The 24,244-nt window shown below is 42.1% G+C and overlaps 2 protein-coding genes across 6 annotated transcripts in view; both read left to right on the forward strand.

Moving 5' to 3' along the window:
• Positions 1-2,906, forward strand: part of mta1 (metastasis associated 1) — a 45,389-nt gene extending 42,483 nt beyond the window's left edge. The window contains exons 17-18 of one of the 2 annotated variants that reach the window (XM_034111765.2): positions 974-1,121; positions 2,019-2,906. In XM_034111765.2, the coding sequence (XP_033967656.1) occupies positions 974-1,083 (110 nt within the window). In that variant the 3' untranslated portion in view covers positions 1,084-1,121; positions 2,019-2,906. The remainder of the gene's footprint in view (positions 1-973; positions 1,122-2,018) is intronic. The other variant, XM_034111766.2, reaches the window with a different exon arrangement.
• An 8,587-nt stretch (positions 2,907-11,493) lies between these two features.
• On the forward strand, positions 11,494-23,262 carry LOC117467980 (transmembrane protein 229b-like). Of its 4 annotated transcripts, none has more exons than XM_071207183.1 (2): positions 11,494-11,633; positions 22,631-23,262. In XM_071207183.1, exon 2 carries the CDS (start codon positions 22,683-22,685, stop codon positions 23,229-23,231), a length of 549 nt encoding a protein of 182 aa, XP_071063284.1. In that variant the 5' UTR covers positions 11,494-11,633; positions 22,631-22,682; the 3' UTR covers positions 23,232-23,262. The 4 variants fall into 4 exon arrangements, with proteins under 4 accessions (XP_071063284.1, XP_071063285.1, XP_071063283.1 ...); XM_071207184.1 differs by lacking the exon at positions 11,494-11,633 and adding an exon at positions 21,184-21,291; XM_071207182.1 differs by lacking the exon at positions 11,494-11,633 and adding an exon at positions 21,301-21,827.
• The last annotated feature ends 982 nt before the right edge of the window (positions 23,263-24,244 follow it).

The following is a 24,244-nucleotide window of genomic DNA, read 5'->3' on the forward strand; positions in this document are numbered from 1 at the left end:
ATTCATAGTTTTCACCACCAATTGACTAACTCAGTCATAATTATGTCAGGTTTGAATTGACAGAAGGCCTCCATCATGTTTCCTGTTATCAGTGATTATAAGTGTAGCATTGTTTTAGTTTGTTTCCATAGACCTCAAGTTAATCTAACTCTAATGGACTGAGGCTGAAACGTAGAATAGTTCCTCATTTGATAGAAGTTTTACATTTGATAGGAAATGGACTCGATGACAGAGAGTTCCTAGTCGGTGGTCGAAAAGTCAAAAAAATCATGTTCTATGTTCCCTAATAACTTCACTTGACCTTGTTGTGAAAACGAGTAAATGCTGGGGTTGTTAAGTGACAGCGAGTCCGTGCAGTGGAGCCAGAACAAAAGGTGTTTTTAACCAAAAGGAGGATTTAATGTTGTACAGCTAACCAATGAAGGTTTCTGAGGACGAGTTGCGTGGTCTGATCTTTTTGTTCTGGCAGAAATGTAAAGATAGCCTGCTCTCACCTGCTATCCTTTGTTTTGGATCAATGTCTGCATTTTATGAAGCTGTTTTCATTGGCCGCCATTTCAGACCAAAGCACATGGGGTAAAAAAGTGAGAAATACAGCTTTCAATGTTTGTTTGCAGACAAGCTTTGTAAGTGAAGTGCGAAATTATGAACTAGCTTTTGTGATTTTCAGATTGTCAACAACATATTTTTCTGAATGACTATTGTGAAGTGGTATTTACTCAAAACAGGCTGCTGTTGTTTCTGTACAAAACAAATGAAAAGGAGTGTTTTAACTGTTTCTGTTGTTATAAATTGCTTTTTAGGGGTTATTTTAAAACTAAGGTTAATGTAGTTTAAAGAATACAGCAACAGCGGACATGAATAGGAAGGTTTATTCATGAGACATCACTACTCTATGGAGCCAGCAGGGGGCAGAAGAGGTTCTCCTGTGTGTGACCAACATCTCTTCTTCTTCTTTCTTCATCCTCTGCAGGCTCTAAATCCAAAATGCTGACTCCACAGTGGGACATCATGGCCAAGCGTCTGAGCGAGGGTCCGCGGCCCTCCGTCTCCCTGCAGGACGAGGTGCACGAGCTGGACTGAGAGCTCTGAGGGAACGACGTCTGCTCGAACCCAGTGAGGTGAGGGTTCGTTTACCTCTGTTGGGCTGTAGCTCTAGGCTTTGAAACTTCATTCATACCGTTCACACATTACTAAATCAACATTTTAATAAGTGTTAAGTTAATAACATTTAGTATTAGTATAGTAGATTTATAATTTTTGTAGCGTAGGATTTTTATTCAAACTTGTGTGGTAACATTTTTTTGTCCATTTTTTTTACGTTTCTTTCCTTTTTTAAATTTATTTTGTAACTTGCTTTTTTTATGTATACATATTTATATAGATTTTAAATATCGCTATTTTACTTTTTTTGTTTAATTTGTAATTGGTTATTTAAATTTCAGATTTTTAAATCTCTTTAGTTGAATTTGTATTTTTTTTTTAAAGTTTATTTTCTATTTTTTTGTCAAAATCTCCAAATATAGACTTGTTTACCTATGAACATCAACATGTCTAGGATTGGGAATGTAAACTTGTATTACCTGGACATTTTAATTAACAAAACTGTGCAAAAGGAAAAAATACACACAGTATACCCGATAGGGATGGGAATTTGAAAGCAAATGTATATTTTAATATTCGACCCCCAAAAAAACGGTTTACTGAAATTTCACATATTCTATAATAATAATTAAAATAAAGAGTTTTAATGATGAATAAATGTTGTTTGTTGTGTAGGACTCTCCGTTAGTGTAACGTTCAGGGGTTGAGTTAGGATTTTATATAACCCCTGGGAACATTACATGTGTTTTGTTGATATTTTAAATTGGCACTGTCGTATACATTTAATTCATATTCGAATACCTGAATCATTTTGAATATTCGATTAATCATTCCCATCCCGAGTACCCGAGTAAACTAAAACGGTCACACCAAGAACACCGCTCCTAACCACTTCTCCCCGTGTGTTTCCGCAGCAGAGGGTTTCCTCTAATCGCGGAGGGCAGCGTCGAGTCGCTCTGCTGGAGACCGACGTAAACATCAGACGTTTGGCTGCGGTCATTCACAAGATGAGCCTGACTGTACAGGACTGTGTTTATTACTTACAATTCTCGTTATTACTGTTATTGTAATTATTGTTATTGTTATTATAATTTTTTTTTTACCAACTATAACTCTGCTTATTGTTTGTCGATCAAACGATGGAACTTGTGAAGTTTCAGGAAAATGTGCTTGCAGAGCCCGGTGGAAAAGGGTGGAAGGACTGTAACATAAGCCACTCGCATCTTCTATGTTTGTCTTGGTTTCTTAACAAGTTAAATTCAACAAGGAGGCCTACTTTTAACTTCAGCCGGTTAACTCCTTGTCTTTTGTTTCAACAAATTTGAATGCTTTACGGGAAATCTTCAGTTTTGTGAGCCGGCCCCGCTCTTCGGCCAGAGAGGTTTAACTTATTGAGAAAGACTTGCTGTTTTTTCTACCTTTTTCACAAGTAATGCATCGATGCTTAGATAATGTAATTAAAAAAGATAATTGATTTTCCCTCTTCTTTTGGTGTCTGTGCACAGAGGTGAAAAGTGTTTTCTTACTCACACACGTATGCAAACAGGGTATATGCAAAGTGCATTGCAAATTGCTTTATATGTTTGAATCTGAAAAATGATCAGTATTAGGAACAAGATTAAATGCGAAAATACAGCCATGTTTTGTAAGAAATCTTCAAAAACAACCAAAAGCCAAGAATGTGTTCTGCTTTCATGTCCAGTCGTTTTGTCAATGTGTTTATTTTTATGTTCATAAGTAGCTTGTCTTGATATAAACATCAACCATAGGTCGTTATCAGAAAATACAAAGATCCAAACATCTGCTGACAAGTTATTTTTGTTGTATCCATCTGTGTTATTTAGATCTGGACCGTTCATTCTTGACATTGCAATATGATAACAAACCTACACATTTCTTTATCTGTAAAATGTAAATAAAACGCATCGCATTGATTGAAATATAATAGATTAAAATACCAAACCATCAAATAAGAGGTGACAGATAAATATCTTTAAACTGAAGGGTCAAACAAACTGGTGATGTCAATAAAAGGATTTTCTTAGAAAGATTGGTTTTAAAAAGTGATTTGAAGAAATGTAAGGTTTTTAAATGCATTTTCCCTAAAACATTTGTAAAGATGAACTTTGCTTAAACGAGCCATCTGAAAAACATAATGTGTAAACTCTCAAACAAATAGTTATATCAAAGTTATGCTTCTTTTGAATTAACTTTTCTTTTCACACGGAACTTTCAGCGTCTTTTAGATTGGTCTGCACCATTCAAACATTTGAAATTGAAACCTAAGGTGTAACGTTTTGTAAAAGTGTATCTGGCTAGTCATTAAGAATAACAACTGGATTACAATTCAGTGTACAAATAATTGAGAACACTAAATCCAAAGCGACGTACAATAAGTGCGTTCGACCAACAAAATACAAACTTGAAGAAAACAGAATCATATAAGTACATCAGGTTTCATAGAGCAAAACATTTCAAGTGCTACTCAACTGGCTTTCGATAAGCCAGTCCTTTATTAGTATATAAGTGCTTTGTTAATAGTTCTATCGCTCGAAGTGGAGTCGAAAGAGATGAGTTTTCAGTCTGCGCCGGAAGGTCTGTACCTCAATCTCCAATTTAGGGTGGTTTACACTAATAACCAACTTCACACATGCAGGTGTTTTACTCCAGGACCATGACAGGTACCTTTAGGGAGGCGTGTGGTGCAGTGGTTGTGCGTTGGTGTTCGGATCAGGGGGTCACAGGTTCGAACCCCACTGCAGTCAGCATGTCGTTGTGTCCCTGGGCTAGACACTTCACCCCAAATTGTTCCTGTTGGGATTGAGTATGTAAGTCGCTTCGGATAAGTGTCTAATAAGTGACTTGTAATGTAGTTACTCAAAATGACTCTTTCTCCCTCGTATAACCTCTGCTAACACCCTGGGAAATACCCTTATGTGAAATATGGAATTGAAGGATCAACCATAGTCATGTCAGGAATCAAGGTCAAATGGATCCTAGACATCCTTAAATCAATTCATCAAATCAATCCTGCACATAAAATATTGTTGGTTTCTCTCAGTTTTCCTGTCAGATTGTATGTAACGAATCGGCATGTCTCTAATATGTTCTCATCCAGACTTTGGCTTTTAGCTTCAATCTCTGCCTAAGATTGTTAGTGCTCGAAAAAACTCAATATTTATAGTATCTGCTCGCACTTGAACGCCCTCTGCTGTTCTTTTCTCTTTCAGTCCACTCATCTGTAGGTCGATGCTGATTGCTAACGTAATGATTCTGAGCGAGCACCCCTCCTGGCTTTACGAGGCTCTCTGGAAACTGTAAGGTAATCTTTGGTATCCACCATTAACGGCCGATCGAAAATCATATCTGCCTAGTGAGCATTCAGATAACGTTATTACAATGCTCTTCAAATCTCGAAACAACTACTCATGTCCTGTTGAAAGGGACAACTTCCCTTTGAAGACCACTTAAACAAGAAAGAACAAATGGTGTTATCAGGTTCGATATTTCAGTTACATCCTGTATAGCATTATCATATTTCATCAGGTTTATTATGTTGTCCAATGTACTTTTGACTACTGCATACATTATCAGGAAGGACACGGCGATTTCTACCTTACATCCATTATGGAGTAACATTGAGTAATGTTTAAAGTACAATTTTGAGTTACTTAATGCTTCAGTACATCTATTTGGTAAATACAATACTTTTTACTGCACAATCTTTCCCACAACTTATGATACTTAGCATATTCAGATTAATATTCCTCATTCATTGGACAAAATTGACACCCTTTTAGCAAAAATATATAAGAGATATGTCTCAAAATCCACTGCTCAATAATTAATAAACAGGAATGCTAAATAGTTTTCAGCCACTTTTAATAATCATCACATTCTATAAGCACTTGTTTGTAACTTATTCCAGCAGAAACACACCATATGATTACTTTAATTTGATGAAAGTGTGTTTTGAGAGTAAATGTATAGTGATGCAGTATCACTGATAATGATTTAGAGGTTTCTGGCTGCGGAACTTAAACACCAGTCCTTGATTTCTTTAAAACGGTCATCAAAAGAGTTCACTATTTGCTCAGGTGTCACTTCTTGTGTCACTGGATATGTGTGAAGGATCACACCTGTTCTTCAAAGTCCTAAAATATTTATCCCACTGGAATCCCAGTGAGGTTAAACCAATTACTAAAAAGGTCTGAAAGTGTCAGGAAACAAGGTCTTTTCAAAATGATGTAAAGAGAATAGGAACATTGGATGTTGATATTTTTTGTATTGTAATTGTATATTTTCTATATCTCCTTTATAAATAGCTATTAATGACATAAAACCAATATATTAAACAATTTTATGATAAACGCATAACATAAAACTAGCTTAACTACATTTTGAATTCTGCATGGCAACGGCTGATGCTATAGCTTTCAGTTTGATGATTTCGCTGAGACAGGATTTTGCTACTACCTTATTCAATACTTATTTGTCAATATGTGAGTTCATTATCATTGACATGTTTAATCACAGGATACAACTTGAATAGAAAAAAGTCAGTTAATGTTGTTTAAGCCAAAGCTAGCTGTGGCCATTTCACTATACTTTTGCTATTGTCGTGTTCTTTTATTCCAGGAAAGACAAAGAACTTCTAAGTTTAACTATTTATTATAAGAGAGCAAAATATATATATTCACTTGGCCAAGGACTCGTCACGTCATATAAATCACAGACAGAAAAGCTGTTATCTGTTACCACTATTTCCGTAAAGAGCCCCGAACCTCGTGGGTCAATACTTTACACAGGGCTCTGCCCATACATTTATGATTGGTTAAGACTAGATGGAAAGACACCGTGGTTTAGAGTTTGGTTCTCTCTGGTAGGTGCACAGACTTAGACAAAAGTCTCTTGGCAACACGATCTCCAATCAGCATTCGGCCGGCCGGTGAAGTCCCTCCCTACTGTGTCGCTATCCGATGTAATTTGTTTTTGCTAAAGTTTCTTTGCAGACAGTGGAATCCTCCATTCACACTCATTCCAAGTTATGCGGGCAACACTCTCAGAATAAAGCAAAACTATGAGTTTAAAAGAAGAAAAAAACTGAGTCAAGCAAAATAAAATAAATTTCAAAAATAAAAATATAAGTTGCAAACAAATAATTTGTGTAATCATGTAAACTATAAGTCTTTTTTCTTTGTTTTAACATAGGTTTTTGTTTGCAGTTCTTGTTTCTTCTTTCTCAATGATCAGACTTTTGCTCTCGCTGCAGCTCTTCTTGTTTGTGCTCCCTCATTTTTTGTTTTCGATTTTGACACAAACATCCCAGGTGAGCGGGACTTTCAGGGGTGTGTCCTCATTGGCTTCTCCGTTTTTGAGTGACAGCCCACTACACCACAGATCATACAGTGCAACTCATCCAGCAAACTCCGGAGTCCACTCGTCCACGTTATACCTCATTCACACCAACGTGTATCAGGGCCGGTTCGGAGCTGGAGCTTGAAAAGCACCGGGCTTTCCTGTTCACACCGCAGCGGAGCAGCCTCTTAGCTCCGGAATCCGGTTCGTTTCAAGCACCAAATAATTGTCTGGCTAGAGCAAAAGCACCGCATACGTCACGCTTACGTCAAGGCGGGGGCAGGGGCAGGATCAACTCCTGAACAACAACAAAAAGCCGGCGTTTTATCCAGTTTGTACACAACGATGGAGAAACTTAACAAGCAGCAGTGGTCCACTGAAGAGACCAGCTACCTACTGGGCATCTGGTCTTCCGAAGAGGTACAGAGGAAGCTGGAGCACAATCGGCCATTGTTGTTGTTGTTGTCAGTGTGAGCTGTGAGGGGTTTCCGCCCGGTTTGGTTACGTCATGACGCAATGACGCAGCACCAGTCGGACTCTGGGCAGTGTGAAAAGAGCCGGAGCTAAACCGAAGAACCGGTTCTGAACCTGAAAAGCTCTAGCACGGAGCTTGAACCGGAGTTGCGTTGGTGTGAATGAGGTATAGTGTAGGTGTCTCCTGGGGAGTTTCATGAACATATCGGACTTACCTTATGGATTGCTGTGCATTACACTTGTGTTGTGTAGTTTATACTTTATTCCAACTTTAAATATTTTAATACCTGAACACACTGCTGCTGTTAAATAATTTCCCAATTTGGGATTGATAAAGTGTCTGTCTGTCTATTTATTTATTTTATAGATAAAAAAAAAACACATCTATGTATTTTCAAGCTAAAGGTGATACACAATATAAACTGCATACTGTTATTTTTTCAAAGACATTTCAAAGGCATATATTGCTATGTTTAAGACGACGGATCAGCTTTTTACTCTCGCAAGGATCCTGGAGGGGGCCTGGGAGTACGCTTATCCGATCTACATGTGTTTTGTAGACTTGGAGAAGGCGTATGACCGGGTTCCCAGGGAGTTACTGTGGGAGGTGCTGCGGGAGTATGGGGTGAGGGGGTCTCTACTCAGGGCCATCCAATCTCTGTACTCCCAAAGCGAGAGCTGTGTCCGGGTCCTCGGCAGTAAGTCGAACCCATTTCCGGTGAGGGTTGGCCTCCGCCAGGGCTGCGCTTTGTCACCAATCCTGTTTGTAATATACATGGATCGGATTTCGAGGCGTGGTCGTGGGGGAGGGGGTCTGCAGTTCGGTGGACTAAGGATTGCACCACTGCTTTTTGCAGATGATGTGGTTCTGATGGCTTCATCGGTCTGCGACCTTCAGCACTCACTGAATCGGAGCAGCGTTGTGACGAAAAGGGAGCTGAGCCAGAAGGCAAAGCTCTCTGTCTACCGGGCCATTTTCGTTCCTACCCTCACCTACGGTCATGAAGGATGGGTCATGACCGAAAGAACGAGATCGCGGATACAAGCGGCCGAGATGGGTTTTCTCCGCAGGGTGGCTGGTGTCTCCCTTAGGGATGAGGTGAGAAGTTCAGTCATCCGGGAGGGATGAGGAGTTGAGCCGCTCCTCCTTCGCGTCGAAAGGAGCCAGTTGAGGTGGTTCGGGCACCTAGTAAGGATGCCACCTGGGCGCCTCCCTAGGGAGGTGTTCCAGGCACGTCCAGCTGGGAAGAGACCAAGGGGTAGACCTAGGACCAGGTGGAGGGATTATATCTCTTCGCTGGCCTGGGAGTGCCTTGGGATCCCCCAGTCAGAGCTGGTTGATGTCGCCAGGGAAAAGAAAGTTTGGGGCTCTCTGCTGGAACTGCTACCCCCGAGACCCGACCACGGTTAAGCGGGAGAAGATGGCTGGATAGGACGAACAATTAAAGACTGCTTTAATTTAACAAATTCTGCAATATAAAAGTGGCAGATTTGCTTTATTAAACAGACCAGACCTAGGTTGCATACACAATTAGGAACATGCTCACATCTTACTATGTGGGTCTGAAGAGCTGAAGCATTCATACACAATGGATACAAACTGTGTTGTCTCATTCTATATCCTGTGAGAAAATGATATACATTTAGCATTCAAAATTAGACATACTATTCCTGAGGAAGATCTGAATAATCAACAGATTTGAATGGAATCTCTAACATTTTCATGTAGAATAAAGACAAAAGAGTGATTATACAAATTACATTTATTGAAATTTGAACCAAGAAGAAGTCTCAAAGAATGTTTTAAATAAAAGGACATAAAACAAAAAGCTGGAAAATAATACAATCTATTAAATGTAAAGACATTCGGTCAAATGAAATGACACTGAGCAAGTGATAACAACAATGCATGGATGAAGCATGGTTTTTCTTCATGCCCCCCTTCCGTGCTGTCCCCTCAGAGGAAGTGGGGAAATGGGAGAAGACCTCTGGACGCCACGCTGTCTCAATGATCCACACTGTTAATATGAGAGGAAAATAAATGTTTTAGGAAATGAAAAATATGAAGTTAACAAATAAAACACAGCTCAGGGGCATCATGGACGGTAGGTTTTCCTACAAAGTTAACTAAGCCACCATTGATTTTCATATCAAATTAACGTGTTAATAAAATAAGCTATCATGGCTTATACTTGCATATCTAAACAGAATCATGAAAGCCTGTTGGTAGAGTCAGACACACGAGTCCGTTTGAGTGTGTGCGGCGGTGTCTGAACGCTCACTCATTGCTAGCTATGTAGCTAACTGTTAGGCTGCTTAGCTTGCATTGTTATGGATCTAAAGGTAGCAAAAGCTAACTTTCATAGCACAGCTTTTCTTCTCACTTAACACAATAAAGAAACAGACCATATAGTACAGCACAAACAACACAAATGATCAATACTTACATATATTTTCACTTGTAGTATTATAATTCTTTCACACACACATACGGGTATTGGGCCGAGTGCGACACCGTACTTCCGGTATCCGCCATTTCACGCGAGGTGCAAGCAGAATATCATAGTCTATTGCCTTAATCAATATCTAGTCAACTCTAAAATACCACATATATGCAATGGCATGATAATATTATTGTGACAAGTGGGGTATTCACCTGGCGTTTCCAGAAATTAGACGTAGATGCAGCCAAAATCGACGAAGGCCACTTTCAAGGTTCGTTTTTCCATACATCTGCAGGCAGTCTGTAAGAGCAATCCGACAACCCACACAGCTCTAGTTTACGCTGGTAACGACCAAGAGCACACCCCTCAAGTCCAGAGATGTAATCCGAAGACATGCAGCGATTTCTTCGGTCGTTAATTCAGAAAAAAAACCTAGTGCGCTCTGTTCTGCTCTGTTAGCTAGCTGTTTATATTAGCACCTCCAGGAAAATGGCGTATTTATATATATATATATATATGGCGCGTTGCATTGTGGGTAGCTCGTGACGTCACTGTGTGTGAAAGAATAATTGAAATGCTGGTTCTTCTGGGGGTGTTCTATCCACGCTCAGCTACCGCACCGCAACTGCCTGCACTGTACAATCGCTGGAGGACTGGGCTGTCACTCAAAAACTGAGTAGCCAATGGGGACACACCCCTGAAAGTCCCACCCACCTGGGATGTTTGAAAAAAATACTTATAGTTTACATCAGCGCCATATAGACTGATTCTATCTATATGGCGCTGGTTTACATGATTACACAAATGATTTGCTTGCAACTTATAGTTTTACTTTTGAAATTTATTTTATTTTATTTTTCTTTTAAACTCATAGTTTTGCTTTATTCTGAGAACGTATTGCTTTATCTTTATGATAAAAAACTAATCCCATAGACTTGAGCACACACACGCGGCCAAGGCCAGAGCCCAGACTGTATAGCCAGAGCCTCAATAACTCATTGTCTCTACAGTGTGCACCTGGCTTTTGCTACATTAATATTGCAAGCTAAAACTTTCTTCTATGACTTTTCCCTTCGTTTCCTATCCAACCCATCAACATTTGGGATTGGTGATTTTGTCTATTTATTCCAAAGTTATAGCAACATCTCATGAGCACAATAAGCATAATATAATAATAAGAATCCCTCTTGTAATGTTATATAAAAATAGACTAGCTGTGAAGGTTTGAATTGTCTTTTTATCTAAAGAATTTTCTTATTTGAACCAATATATTTTTGATATCATAAATGTATTCAACTTTGATACCACTCATATCAATAACAACATTTTTGTTTGTTTTGTGTACAAATTAGACGAAACTATAACATGCTATGCTTCTAGTCATTATGCTAAATTAAGCTAGCTAAGTGTAAGCTAAAATAATGTGTAATTTACTGGTAATTTATCGTTTTTCTCAAAAGTTCCAACTGCTGGAAGCCCATTTACCAGTGAAAAAATAGAAGAAAAATAGCCTTTAAGTCATTGTAATGACAAACTTTCCACAAAATAATGACTCTAATTACATTCTGTGGCAACATAATGAAATGAAGTTTTTGAAAATATTGACTTACTATCTCAAATAAATGACTTGATGTCGTAAAATACTGAAGCTATTTAATCTTGAAAAAACTTCAAACATTCATTATTTTTGAAAAGCTTTTCATTATTTGGACATTTTAAGTCATTATTTTTGAAAAACTGTTCATTATTTTTGAGATTAGCGATTTTTATAATATTTGTTCTCATTATAATGACCTTTTTCTTTTTCTGGAGGAAATGGGCTTCCAGGGTTAACAACTAGGCTACATAAGTGGGGTAAATTAAAGTTTTAAGGTGAGTCATTAATTCTTCACTAACCTATGTGTTTAATATTTAGGATGCGCTTAAATATTAACTAAGCCTATTCAGCACCATGTGGATCCACACAGACCGAGGGGACCTCCAGTGAGTCTGCAGGCTGAGCTGCGGGATAGAAAGGGTTAACGAAAGATGCAAGAAGTGCGTGAGCCTTTCTGAGCATGTGCTGCTTCTGCTGCTGCTGCAGTGAAGTAAAAGTGTCAATTTCCATCGGACAGCAAAGACACGGTGAAGGAAGGAGAACCGGGGGCACCAGCCGAGCTGCAGACCGCCACCGCGACATCCTGGACCATCTTCCCCGGTGAATGTGTATGATCCTCCGGGTGTATTCTGAGGGAGACACCGCACAGCTCAAAGGTAAAAAATAACCTGCACTGAGGGTGATTCATGTCCGTCTGCATAGCCGACATGAAGTCGACATGAAGCCAACATGTTATCATGGCTTTTCAAGAGAACAATATATGTTTGTGTAGTTTTTAAAGTGATAACATGTGTTCTTATTATATCTGGATTGGAAATAGCTGTTCGGTTATCCTTAATGAGTGTTTGCTTGCAAGTTGCCAGCTTTAAAAGCATGTTTTAACTGTAACCTAAACTAAACGCATTTTAAGCCAATGAATGTATAGTTAATATCTGCATGTCGTTTTTTAAAACAGGATGCATCTCTTTATTTGGCGTGTTTTCTGTGCACAGTTGGGCTTTTACACCTGTTCAAATATGGATGGGACAGTCGAAATAAGCTCAGAAAGAGCAAAGAGGACACAAGTGTAGTAACCCGTGTGTGTACTTTGTTTGTATATGTTAGTGGTGGTTTTTAAGAAACGTCTGTTTTAGATCCCGTTTGGTCACATTTCAGAGGGCTGATTTGAATGTTTGGTAGAGGATAATCGTACCGCACTGCTCAGTTGGAAGGAGCGTGATGCTGCAGCGGAGTCCCAGCAGCCGAGCATGCGCAGTGGCCCCTAGTTTCCAGGGACAAAATATGATGACTTTGGCCATCTAGCGTAATTACAACCCTCTGCAGTCTTATTTACAGAGCCGATTCATTCCCATGATGATTTAATTTCTAGGTCACATTTATGAATGCTTAAAAAAATGCTTGCGATATCTGGCTGTGGTTTGGCTTTTTTAAATCCCTCATTGATTTATTCCATATAAGGCCTTTCCCCCTCAGTTTTGCACTGACTGTATCGACATGTTTGACCTATTTATAACCTGAGCACCAGCGTTAGCATCGAAGAATCCCAAAAGGATCCCTATGACAGGGGCACTGCTTTAAAAAAAACATTCAGCCCACCTCAGCTGTGTGGACACTTGGTCTGAGTTATTGTAGTATTAAGTATGCCTGTTCTAATCGGTCCTAATGCAGGTTTTTCAGTTCCTGCTTCTCATTGTAACAGACCTTATAAGGTATGTTGGTAATGCCTTTTTGAACAGCAGGTTAAAGACACATAAAAGGTCATCGTCGAAGCAGAGGAGAGTTTCTAAACCAAAACAGTCCTGCGTGTTCACAAAGTTATATAAACTGATCATTCCAATTTGGAAATATGGAAATGCTGATTATGTCAGATGTAGTTTGGAAACGTTCTGACCTTTTTCTGAAAGAGGACTGACACGTTTAACTTAAACAGGAAAATAGTTATTCTACGTACATATTGTTCACAGTTCTCTCATAACCACATTACATGTTATCACCCACATTGCACATCCTACACCAAACTCATAATCTACATATTTATCATACCTTTTGTTGTATTCTTTTCACTTTTTATCATCATTTCTATCCTGTATTTTCTCTTATATACAAATATTGGACTTAAAAATCCACTATGAGTCTGGCTTTAAAGTTTAAATTGATTTTTTTGTGTGTGATACAATTAGATTTTTCTTCTGCACCTCAAAAGTTAAAACCCCTCTATGCTTTATACAGACCTTTTGTTTTGCAAAGATCTTTCTTTCCTAATTCTTCACAGAGCCTCCATGATAAATTATGCATTGACAACCATTGATTAGAGGAATTACTCTCCGCTGCACTGATGACCATGTCAGTAAATATCCTGCTTTCTCTGTAGCTGCTTCAATTTTCTAATCTATGAGGCATGACCCGCGTGCTATTAGCGACAGAGGGCTTAGCTCCCATGTCTCGGGGCCTTTAATTAAACTGGAAAGCGCTCAAGAGCTGTAATGAGTGGGTCAGGGAGTGAAATAGTGTGAGGGAGATAGAAGAGACTTTCCGAGAAGGTTTGTAAACGTAAAGGTCAGTCTGTTTAAAGGAGATTTTGTGAGTATTAATGGGTGATAAATAGGCTTGTAAACTGGCAGACAAGCAGACAGAAAGACGGTATATTACTGAGAAGAAAAGGTACAACACAATACCCCCCCCCCAAAGCAGCTTCGATGACTCAGAATAGATTAAAAGTTGATTGTGCACCCGCTCCCAAAGACAAGACAACATACGGACATCTCTCTGTTCCCTCCGTGTGTGTGATGTGAAGTGACAGAGAGGTTTTATTGCAGCATCAGCAGAAAGTGATGCTTCATCAGAAATGCATGTCTCTTGATTGAATAACTTCAACACACAGCACATTTTGTTCAGTCAAATCTGCTTTAGTTTGAGGTGAACCAATTCCACTTTCTTCTCCATCCCATGCAGCACCTATAATAGCCCGAGGATATTGGATGAGACTGCGTTCCCTTGTGAAACCAAACTTGATTTGTCGTTGTATTTGAGGAGGTTTTCCTCCTCTTTATCATATACCAGCAAACAAAGACACATTTTATTAATGTTTATGTTATTTTTGGTTTTTATTTCTCTGTCCTGAGAGAAAAGATAAAAAGACACTTACATTTTTCAGTGTTAAGCTCTTGTCATGTTATACTTAGATGGTATAGTAGTATATCTGTTTGCCTGTTTTTAACAACACTTAATATAAAGTATGATATCTTATTAAAGTTAGCAGCCCGATGCTAGTATGTTGGATTAGCAACGTGCCTTTTTAAATCTTTTTAAAGGTCATAAAGTAATATGAAAAAACATCTTTTATATAATGTTAGTGGACAAAGAGTCAGTGAAACCTTTTAGGCATACTTTCGAGAGGGCAGATCCTACCACTCTCTGAACCCATCACTCAGCTTGTTTTGTCCAGGCTCTCACCTTGCAGCTATAGAGGCTCTGTGTTGGAAGTGCTGTGTGCAGGCTTTTAGTCTCAGCCCTCACGGCGTCTCTCCAGCTCGACCAGAAGCTGTACTCCTTTGGTTTATGTGTCTCTGGGTGAACGTCTGGATATGGCTGCTCAATTAATCGTATTTTATTCGCAATTACGATTTTGGCTTGCAACGATTATGAAAACAACATAATCGAAATAAAACAATAATTTATTTTCTTTATTTTTTTTGTATTGAATTATACTTTAAGTTCAGGGTAATCAACTGTTAAAAACATACTGTTCACATTTGGATGTTTTCAAATAAATGGATAATCGTTTTTAATAATCGTGATATCAATTATTGACCCAAATAATCGAGATTATGATTTTTGTCATAATCGAGCAGCCCTATGTCTGGATTTAGGAGTGGGGAAGGAGAGGTGTATTCATTTGAAACCCTGCAATGGCTAGTAGCACGGAAATGGAATAAGTACTTTTATTATGAACTCCTTTTGTCTATCACACATATTTGTTATAAATCGCCTAACACTGAAGTTGTTGCAACATGGCATTATACCATCTGACAAAATAGCCCCCTTTAAAGACGATGTTACAGCTATTTTTCATATTTTATAGAGCAAAATGTACAATTAACCATTTTTCCATTGTTGAATAATCTGCAGATTATTTTCCCATTAATCGTTTGGTCTATATCCATCCATCCATCTTCTCCCGCTTATCCGTGGTCGGGTCGCGGGGGCAGCAGTTCCAGCAGAGAGCCCCAAACTTTCTTTTCCCTGGCGACATCAACCAGCTCTGACTGGGGGATCCCAAGGCGCTCCCAGGCCAGCGAAGAGATATAATCCCTCCACCTGGTCCTAGGTCTACCCCTTGGTCTCTTCCCAGCTGGACGTGCCTGGAACACCTCCCTAGGGAGGCGCCCAGGTGGCATCCTTACTAGGTGCCCGAACCACCTCAACTGGCTTCTTTCGATGCGAAGGAGGAGCGGCTCAACTCCGAGTCCCTCCCTGATGACTGAACTTCTCACCTTATCCCTAAGGGAGACACCAGCCACCCGGCGGAGGAAACCCATCTCGGCCGCTTGTATCCGCGATCTCGTTCTTTCGGTCATGACCCATCCTTCATGACCATAGGTGAGGGTAGGAACGAAAATGGCCCGGTAGACAGAGAGCTTTGCCTTCTGGCTCAGCTCCCTTTTCGTCACAACGGTGCGGTAAAGCGACTGCAGTACCGCTCCCGCTGCTCCGATTCTCCGGCCCATCTCACGCTACATTGTTCCCTCACTCGAGAACAAGACCCCGAGATACTTGAACTCCTTCACTTGGGGTAAGGACTCATTCCCTACTTGGAGTGGACAGTCCATCGGTTTCCTGCGGAGAACCACGGCCTCAGATTTGGAGGTGCTGATCCTCATCCCAGCCGCTTCACACTCTGTTGCGAACCGATCCAGTGAGTGCTGAAGGTCGCAGACCGATGAAGCCATCAGAACCACATCATCTGCAAAAAGCAGTGGTGCAATCCTTAGTCCACCGAACTGCAGACCCCCCCCCCCCACGACTACGCCTCGAAATCCGATCCATGTATATTACAAACAGGATTGGTGACAAAGCGCAGCCCTGGCGGAGGCCAACCCTCACCGGAAATGGGTTCGACTTACTGCCGAGGACCCGGACACAGCTCTCGCTTTGGGAGTACAGAGATTGGATGGCCCTGAGTAGAGACCCCCTCACCCCATACTCCCGCAGCACCTCCCACAGTAACTCCCTGGGAACTCGGTCATACGCCTTCTCCAAGTCTACAAAACACATGTAGACCGGATAAGCGTACTCCCAGGCCCCCTCCAGGATCCTTGCGAGAGTAAAAAGCTGATCCGTCGTTCCACGACCAGGACGGAATCCGCATTGTTCCTCCTCAATCTGAGGTTCGACAATCGGCCTGACCCTCCTTTCAAGTACCTTGGAGTAAACTTTCCCGGGGAGGCTGAGTAGTGTGATGCCTCTGTAATTGGCACACACCCTCTGATCCCACTTTTTAAAAAGGGGAACCACCACCCCGGTCTGCCACTCCTTCTGTACTGTTTCCGACTTCCACGCAACGTTGATGAGACGTGTCAACCATGACAGTCCCTCAACACCCAGAGCCTTCAGCATTTCCGGGCGGATCTCATCCACCCCCGGGGCTTTGCCACTGTGGAGTTGTTTGACGACCTCAGTGACCTCCCCCCGGGAGATTGGTGTTGATCCCCCGTCATACTCCAGCTCTGCCTCTAACATAGAGGGCGGAGTTGTCGGGTTCAGGAGTTCCTCAAAGTGTTCCTTCCAACGCCCCAACACACCATCAGTTGAGGTCAACAACGTCCCATCCTTACTGTACACAGCTTGGATGGTTCCCTGCTTCCCCCTCCTGAGGTGTCGGACAGTTTTCCAGAACAACTTTGGTGCCGCCCGAAAGTCCTTCTCCATGTCTTCTCCGAACTTCTCCCACACCCGCTGCTTTGCCTCGGCCACGGATGAGGCTGCTGCCCTTCGGGCCTGTCGGTACCTTGCAACTGCCTCGGGAGTCCCCCGGGATAACAAATCCCTGAAGGCCTCCTTCTTCAGTCGGACGGCTTCCCTGACCACCGGTGTCCACCAGGAGGTTCGAGGGTTACCGCCCCTTGAGGCACCTAGGACCTTGAGACCACAGCTCCCCACCGCGGCTTCGGCAATAGAGGCTTTGAACACCGACCACCATTCAATTTCCCCAACCTCCACAGGAATGCACGAAAAGCTCCGCCGGAGGTGCGAGTTGAAGGCCTCCTGAACTTGGGCCTCCTCCAGACGTTCCCAGTTCACCCGAACTACACGTTTGGGCTTACCAGGTCTATCCAGAGGCTTCCCCCGCCACTCGACCCAACTCACCACCAGATGGTGATCAGTTGACAACTCCGCCCCTCTCTTTACCCGAGTGTCCAAAACATACGGCCTCAGGTCCGATGATACGATAACGAAATCGATCATGGACCTTCTGCCTAGGGTGCTCTGGTACCACGTACACTTATGAGCATCCTTATGTTCGAACATGGTGTTTGTTATGGCCAATCCATGACTAGCACAGAAGTCCAGTAACAAACCACCACTCCGGTTCAGATCAGGGGGGCCGTTCCTCCCAATCACGCCCCTCCAAGTGTCTCCATCATTGCCCACATGTGCGTTGAAGTCTCCCAGCAAGATTAAAGAGTCCCCTTCAGGAGCCCCATACAGGACTCTTTCCAGGGTCTCCAAGAAGGCTGTATACTCTGAACTGCTGTTGGGTGCATAAGCACACACAACAGTCAGAGTTTTCCCCCCCATAACCCGCAGGCGTAGGGAGGCGACCCTCTCGTCCACTGGGGTAAACTCCAACAACGAAGCACCTAACCGGGGACTTGTGAGTATCCCCACACCCGCCCGGCGCCTCACACCTTGAGCAACGGAGAAGAATAGAGTCCAACCCCTATCCAGAAGTAAGGTTCCAGAGCCGACGCTGTGCGTAGAGGTGAGCCCAACCAGATCCAACTGGTACCGCTCCACCTCCCGCACAAGCTCCGGCTCCTTCCCCCCAGAGAGGTGACGTTCCACGTCCCCAAAGCCAGCTTCTGCCGCCCGGGTCTGGTCCGTCGAGACCCTCCGCTTTCACTGCCACCCTCTGGCAGCGCACCCGACCCCATCGTTGTTTCCCGTAGGTGGTGGGCCCGCGTTTGGTCTATATATAATGTCAAATTATAAGGAAAAGGGCAAATTCCAGTTTATCGAAAGTCCAAGAGGGGGTCTTATCATTATAAAGTCCAAGATGATGTCTAATTATCAGCCCAGAGATATTTAGTTTAACGTGATACAAACAGGATAGCAGGAATATTTGAGATGCAGTGATGATGGGCAGGTTCGGCTACGAGACGATACATTAAACATGTGATCGGATTGTAAAAAAAAGTTGCTGCAACTTAGATTTTAGACTTAGTAAATGTGCAGATATTTAAACCGTTATTGCGTCCCGTCTTTATGTGAGGTCAGGCTTTTTGTACCTTGCATTGACCGTGAACAGTAATACATGTTTTGCCCAGTAAGAGGACATTACAATAACATATTTTGTCAAGGATATTTGGGCACTAACAACTCTATTTCAAATGGTGAAGGAGACTGTTTGAGATTAGAGCCAGGTGGCTGTTTCGCTGGTTATTGATCCGTCTGTTGGAATTGATCGACATCCGTTTATTTTGTGCTGCTTCGGAAAAAAGTCCCCCTTCCCCCAAACCTTCCTCCCTCCCCCTTACCTTACACACACTTCTCGTCAATCACTAAATAAATTGCTCATCAGCCATCCAAGAAAGCAAATTCAATCAGGATGAATTTGTGTTGACTCAGGAAGCTACACCTCTAACAGTCTGTGCAGCTGTTAGGTTAGTAGTGCTGCTTGGAAATCACTTTACATAGATGTCTTTTCTTTAATCTTTCTTTCCCATCTTTTTTGAGGCTAGAACGCATAAATCCTTGAGAATGACTAATTCAATAAATATATTAGCAGATGTCTTGGTGTTAAGTTATCTGTCTGCCAAATCACTGGCACTTAACCACATTGGATGCTTCTGGTTCTCCACGCCGTGCTGCAGCGTCGCAGTGACCTCCCTGAAGTCTGCGCTGGCCTTGGATCTGAGCCAGAGCCAGAGTACATGAACAGGGATTATGGCGCATGTGAGGTCAGAAATGGGTTATGGGTGATTTAATCACCATCAGAGTTCACAGCTGTCAGCAGGCTGGCGGCAGAGTCGAGGCACCACTTTGTTTCTGTTTGTTTTTCAATTCAACCTTGGCTCACTTACATTGGTGTGTTTTCTTTATGCTCGTGTCTAACTGACAGCCTTGTTTTCAACCGTAGTTCTACACTCCCTTTATCTGAATCATACTATGTATGTGTTATTTAAGAAACACTCACTCATTTGGTGTCTCCCCTCGGACAGAACTCTTCCCTCCCCCTCGGTTCAGACAGCACCCTGCCTCTGGTGTGTGTCCCCGTGGTTAACGTGAGGTCAACAAAGCAGCTCTGCCACATTCACCACTCTGCCATGTCCCGTAGCGAGATTCAATTCAATGCATAAGAGCTGGGGGGTGCTGGGCGATATACTAAAACAGCTGCAACAACAACAACAGAATCAAACAGTGTGTGAAATGTGTCTTACTGGGGCAACGCGTCGAAAGATGTGCCTCGTGTGACACAGAAAGGACAAGTGGGAGAAGGCTGGCGTTGTCGGGTTTAAGACGCTGACCACACATTGACAGTTTGAGTCTGAACGAGGACTTTTGTTGAATATCATCCACGATTAACATTCAATTATGTAGTAAAGTTAAAGTAAAATATCAGAACACAGAATGAGATTACTCCCATTTAAATTGATATGTATTTTTGTTGTCACTGTTTTAAATCACATTTCAAATCTTATTCATATCAGAAGCAGAGAAGATAAAGCTCTGGTTTCACTTGATTACATCTTAACTACCTTTAAAGTGCACCACTCTTCTACATCTCTCTTTACAGATACTCAGTAACCTGCTCTGTTACAACACGCTCTCTTCCTATTTCGTGATAAAAGCATGTGTCAAGATGCTGCCAAACTTCTTAAGGAGTTTATCATGTTACATCAGGATGTCTCTGACAGACACAATGCTTTCAGGACAGATGTATGTTTATTGAACATTTAAAAATATACACTTTGTCAATACGTGCAGTGCGTGTAGACCAAAGATGAAAAGACTGACATTAACTGAAATACTTAAAATTATACAAAACACATACCTCTAAATCTGTGATCTTAAGAGGTGCTTTTAGGCTCTACAGTCTACATCGAAGCTATCAGGTATCATTCTACTCATTTCAATCGACGTAGAAGGCAATAAGCGCATGACTTGGCTTTAAAGGTCTTCATTGATACTAATGTGAGGTTCACAGGGAAAAGTCTAGCATGCTTTACGTTAACTGGCCACTAATCTAAGATTTTGAAGCTATTTTACTGCTTCGAGTTCTCTTAAATGAATAAAGCATTATGCTCAAATGAAAACCTGTTTGCCCGAAGTGTGCTTTGATAGATGAGAGGGAGCGTTTCCCATGCAGGCAGTAAAAAGACGGTATGCGGGTTACGGAGGTCAGCTGGTCCATCGCTGTGGCCCAGGTCCTCACATGAAACCCTTGTTCCTTGTTTTGGAGAAATGTGCTAATCCCCATGGGCCCACTCTGCGCCCCAGCAGTTCTTTGAAGACCAAAAGATCCAACAAAAAAATCTGCTTTTGTACTTCAAACACAATATTGTACTCCTAACCTCTGAGCTTTGTATTTTGCAGAGCGTTTATGATCCATTATATAATGGTTGCCGTTATGACACAGTTTCCTCTGGAGGCATTGTATAGTAGAAGATATACACTCTCAACCATGTGGTCTTTGAACTTCTCGGCATGATGCTGTTTGCCTCCAGTGTTTTTTATTAGACATGCGGCGTGATAAATAGAGTTGGAAGAAGGATACGACCTTGCGTGGGTCTCCTGACACCTGACACCAAAGCCTGTGTGCGTCAAGCTGCGGGATTTATAAAAAGAGCACATGATGTGGCAGTCAGATGATAAAGATAAGAGACCCCCTCAGACAGTGTGTAAATAGCATCAGGAGAGCGAAGGCCTTAGAGGTGAAGTCCTCTGAAGCCTCGCCGGCTCCAATTTCATCGTTGTGACGTCAATCAAGGGTTTACTGCCTTGTCCTGAATTCAACTTTGGATAGACACCATTAAGATGTCAATCCTTGTCGAGTTGTGCAGGTCAAGTCTACAGCGAACACTCTTCAGGCAGGTACTTTGAAAGAAAAGCCAATGGAGTAACCGTGCCAAAAAGAGGTGTTTAATACAGAAGTCTAATAATACATGAGACTTGTATAGCGCTTTTCTAGAAACTCAAAGACGCTTTGACAGAGAAGAAGAAAAAAAACAAAACAGAAAGAGATAAACAAAATAGGGGGGGGGTGGTCAGTGGTTGAATGCAGTGTTGAACAGGTGGGTTTTGAGTGATGTTTTGAATGCGGCGAAGGAGGAAGAATCTCTGATGGATTGGGGTAGTGAGTTCCAGAGGGTGGGTGCAGCAACGGAGAAGGCTCTGCCGCCCCGGGACTTGAGGTTGGTCCGGGTGCGGAGGGACAGGAGGTCGGCAGCAGCAGAGCGGAGGGAGCGAATGGGAGTGTATCTGCGGAGGAGGTCAGTCAGGATGGATGGGGCCAGGTTATGGAGGGCTTGTATGTCCTTAGTAGGATTTTCTACTGAATTCTCTGGGGGATGGGGAGCCAGTGGAGCTTGATGAGGACGGGTGTAATGTGTTCACGGATTTGGGTGTGGGTGAGTAGACGGCCATAATAATATGCCCATTATTTCAACCGTGATGATCTCATTCTGTGCACACCATAAGTAATTTCCAACAACAGGACACTGTTAAATGATTTTGTTACTAGCTGAGGAGTTGGACATGTACCGCTTTGTACACTCAACTGAACTGCTGGGTCTTGTTTTTGGATGCATTTTTTCGATTAAATATCATGGTTAGCAATCACAAAGATGACTATATGCATTTCCTTTTCCGTGTCTTCTTCAAAATAAAAGTCACCCCTTTGTGTTTCCATTGGAAAGCTTTAATGTGAAGCAGCAGGCGGAGGATGCTTATTTGGATTTACCAGTAACGTAATACTGCTTTGACAGTGAGATTGATATCAGTGAGATAAATTACACTAGATTAGAGCACATCATGTAAAAACTTTAGATGTGTATCACAGAAAAATACCAAGCATAAATAGCATAAAAAAATGTAAAGAAACTTTTGACATTTTGGGTAATTTTACAAATGTTAACAGACAAGTGGGAAAAAACAAAAAAAATACACATTTATACCTTTATTTTAATTACTTTGCATCTTCTCATAAATTCACCAGAAGAAAATACAAAATGTGTATATTTGAACAATTCAAAAAATGTGTAATACAAAAAGGAATAGTCTTAATGTAAATAATACATTGGGGAAGTTTCATGATTCCATTTGTTAAAATTCTGACCCTATCACCTTCAATGTCTCCCCTGAAAGTGTATGAAGTTGACATAATTTTTTGTGTCCCTTTCTAATAACCTTTCTTTTGCTTCTTTCTCCTCAGACCTGCCACACATTATAACAGATAGAACATCAGTGTGAGAGCATCAGTAAGGATGGTGACCGTGGCGAGCCCCGAGGCTCCCGTCCCTCTCACAGCTCTGTCCCGCTGGTACCTTTACGCCATCCACGGCTACTTCTGCGAGGTCATGTTCACTGCCGCCTGGGAGTTTGTGGTTAACTGCAACTGGAAGTTCCCGGGCGTGACCAGCGTGTGGGCGCTCTTCATCTACGGCACCTGCATCCTCATCATGGAGCAGATGTACCTGCAGCTGCGCGGCCGCTGCCCCGTGCTGCTGCGCTGCGTCATCTACACCTTATGGACGTACATTTGGGAGTTTGGCACGGGGCTGCTGCTGCGACAGTTCAACGCCTGTCCATGGGACTACTCCGAGTTTCGCTACAACTTCAAGGGACTGATCACGGCTGAGTACGCGGTGCCCTGGTTCTGCGCCTCTTTCATCGTGGAGCGCTTTGTCATCCACAAAACGCTGCGGCTGCGGTTCCACGAGGGGCCCGAGGACGGCTGGTCAGGTGGAGGTGGAGGGAGGAGGAGCTTAGGGACGGGAAATGATGCTAATGGACACTTTAAGGAGAATGAATGAAGGATTAACACAATCTGATCGCCTCCCCCACTAACTGTGAGGGGTGAAGACACACATACAGCTGTGTACTCTGGGCTGGTGTGCAGAGGTGTGTCAGAACAGACAGAAAACGAAATCACTCCTCGTGCTCTCTGCTGTCCACAGAGACACAATAACTCCATGCTGCTGCATCTCATAACCAACACACGCATTTCCATGTGGGGTTGACTTTAGGGAGATCAAGGTCTTAAATGACCCGGATTACACACTTACAATATTCTGTCCACAGACTGCAAAGACCTCTAAATAAAAATCAAACACTTGTTTAGTGTTATCATCCGGGGAGGAAGTTAGTTCAAGAGCAATACTTGTTTTTCAAGGGCACATCATTTTATCTGAAAGCAGAATGCTTGCTGCATAGAAATCCTCATAAAAAGTAGCTACAGCTGTATCAAGTTCTTTTTAAAATGTACATGTTGTCCTTTAGTATTATTCAAAGTACTGTAGTAATGTAGCTACACAATGCTCTATAACAGGGGTGGGGAACCTTTTTCCTCTCAAGGGCCATTTCAATTTTTACAATATCCTCAGAGGGCCGTACAAGTTATTGACCTCTGCTTAAAAAAACTAAAATCACAGTCCATTCATTTCATTCTGTGCAAAGAAAAAGCAACCTCTTAATCCAGATATCTCACCATGACTCGCGTATGCATGCACGTGCAGGGTGGGGCGTGACCACCAACACAGAAAGATATGGACACAAGATGTGTGCAAATGTATTTAGTTTCCTATCCATGTGAACATGATTTAAGTGGGGGGGGGGACCTAACCTCCTCTAGGGGGGTCCGGGGGGCATGCTCCCCTGGGAAGATTTTTTTAAATGTTGAAGTTAAAAGCATCAATCTGGTGCACTTTGAGAGCAACATTAGGAGATCTATGGACACATCTCTCAACACCCAAACACAACTGTAAGCAGATGTTCTTTTTCTTTATGGATATTTGACAAATCACTCCCCTTTCAAACTGTATTCTTC

This window comes from Pseudochaenichthys georgianus, chromosome 22 (assembly GCF_902827115.2).
Source record: "Pseudochaenichthys georgianus chromosome 22, fPseGeo1.2, whole genome shotgun sequence".
Lineage (NCBI taxonomy): Eukaryota > Metazoa > Chordata > Actinopteri > Perciformes > Channichthyidae > Pseudochaenichthys > Pseudochaenichthys georgianus.

Excerpts from the sequence above, each read along its gene's own strand:
- LOC117467980 (XM_071207183.1), top strand. The coding sequence starts at position 22,683 with ATGGTGACCGTGGCGAGCCCCGAGGCTCCCGTCCCTCTCACAGCTCTG.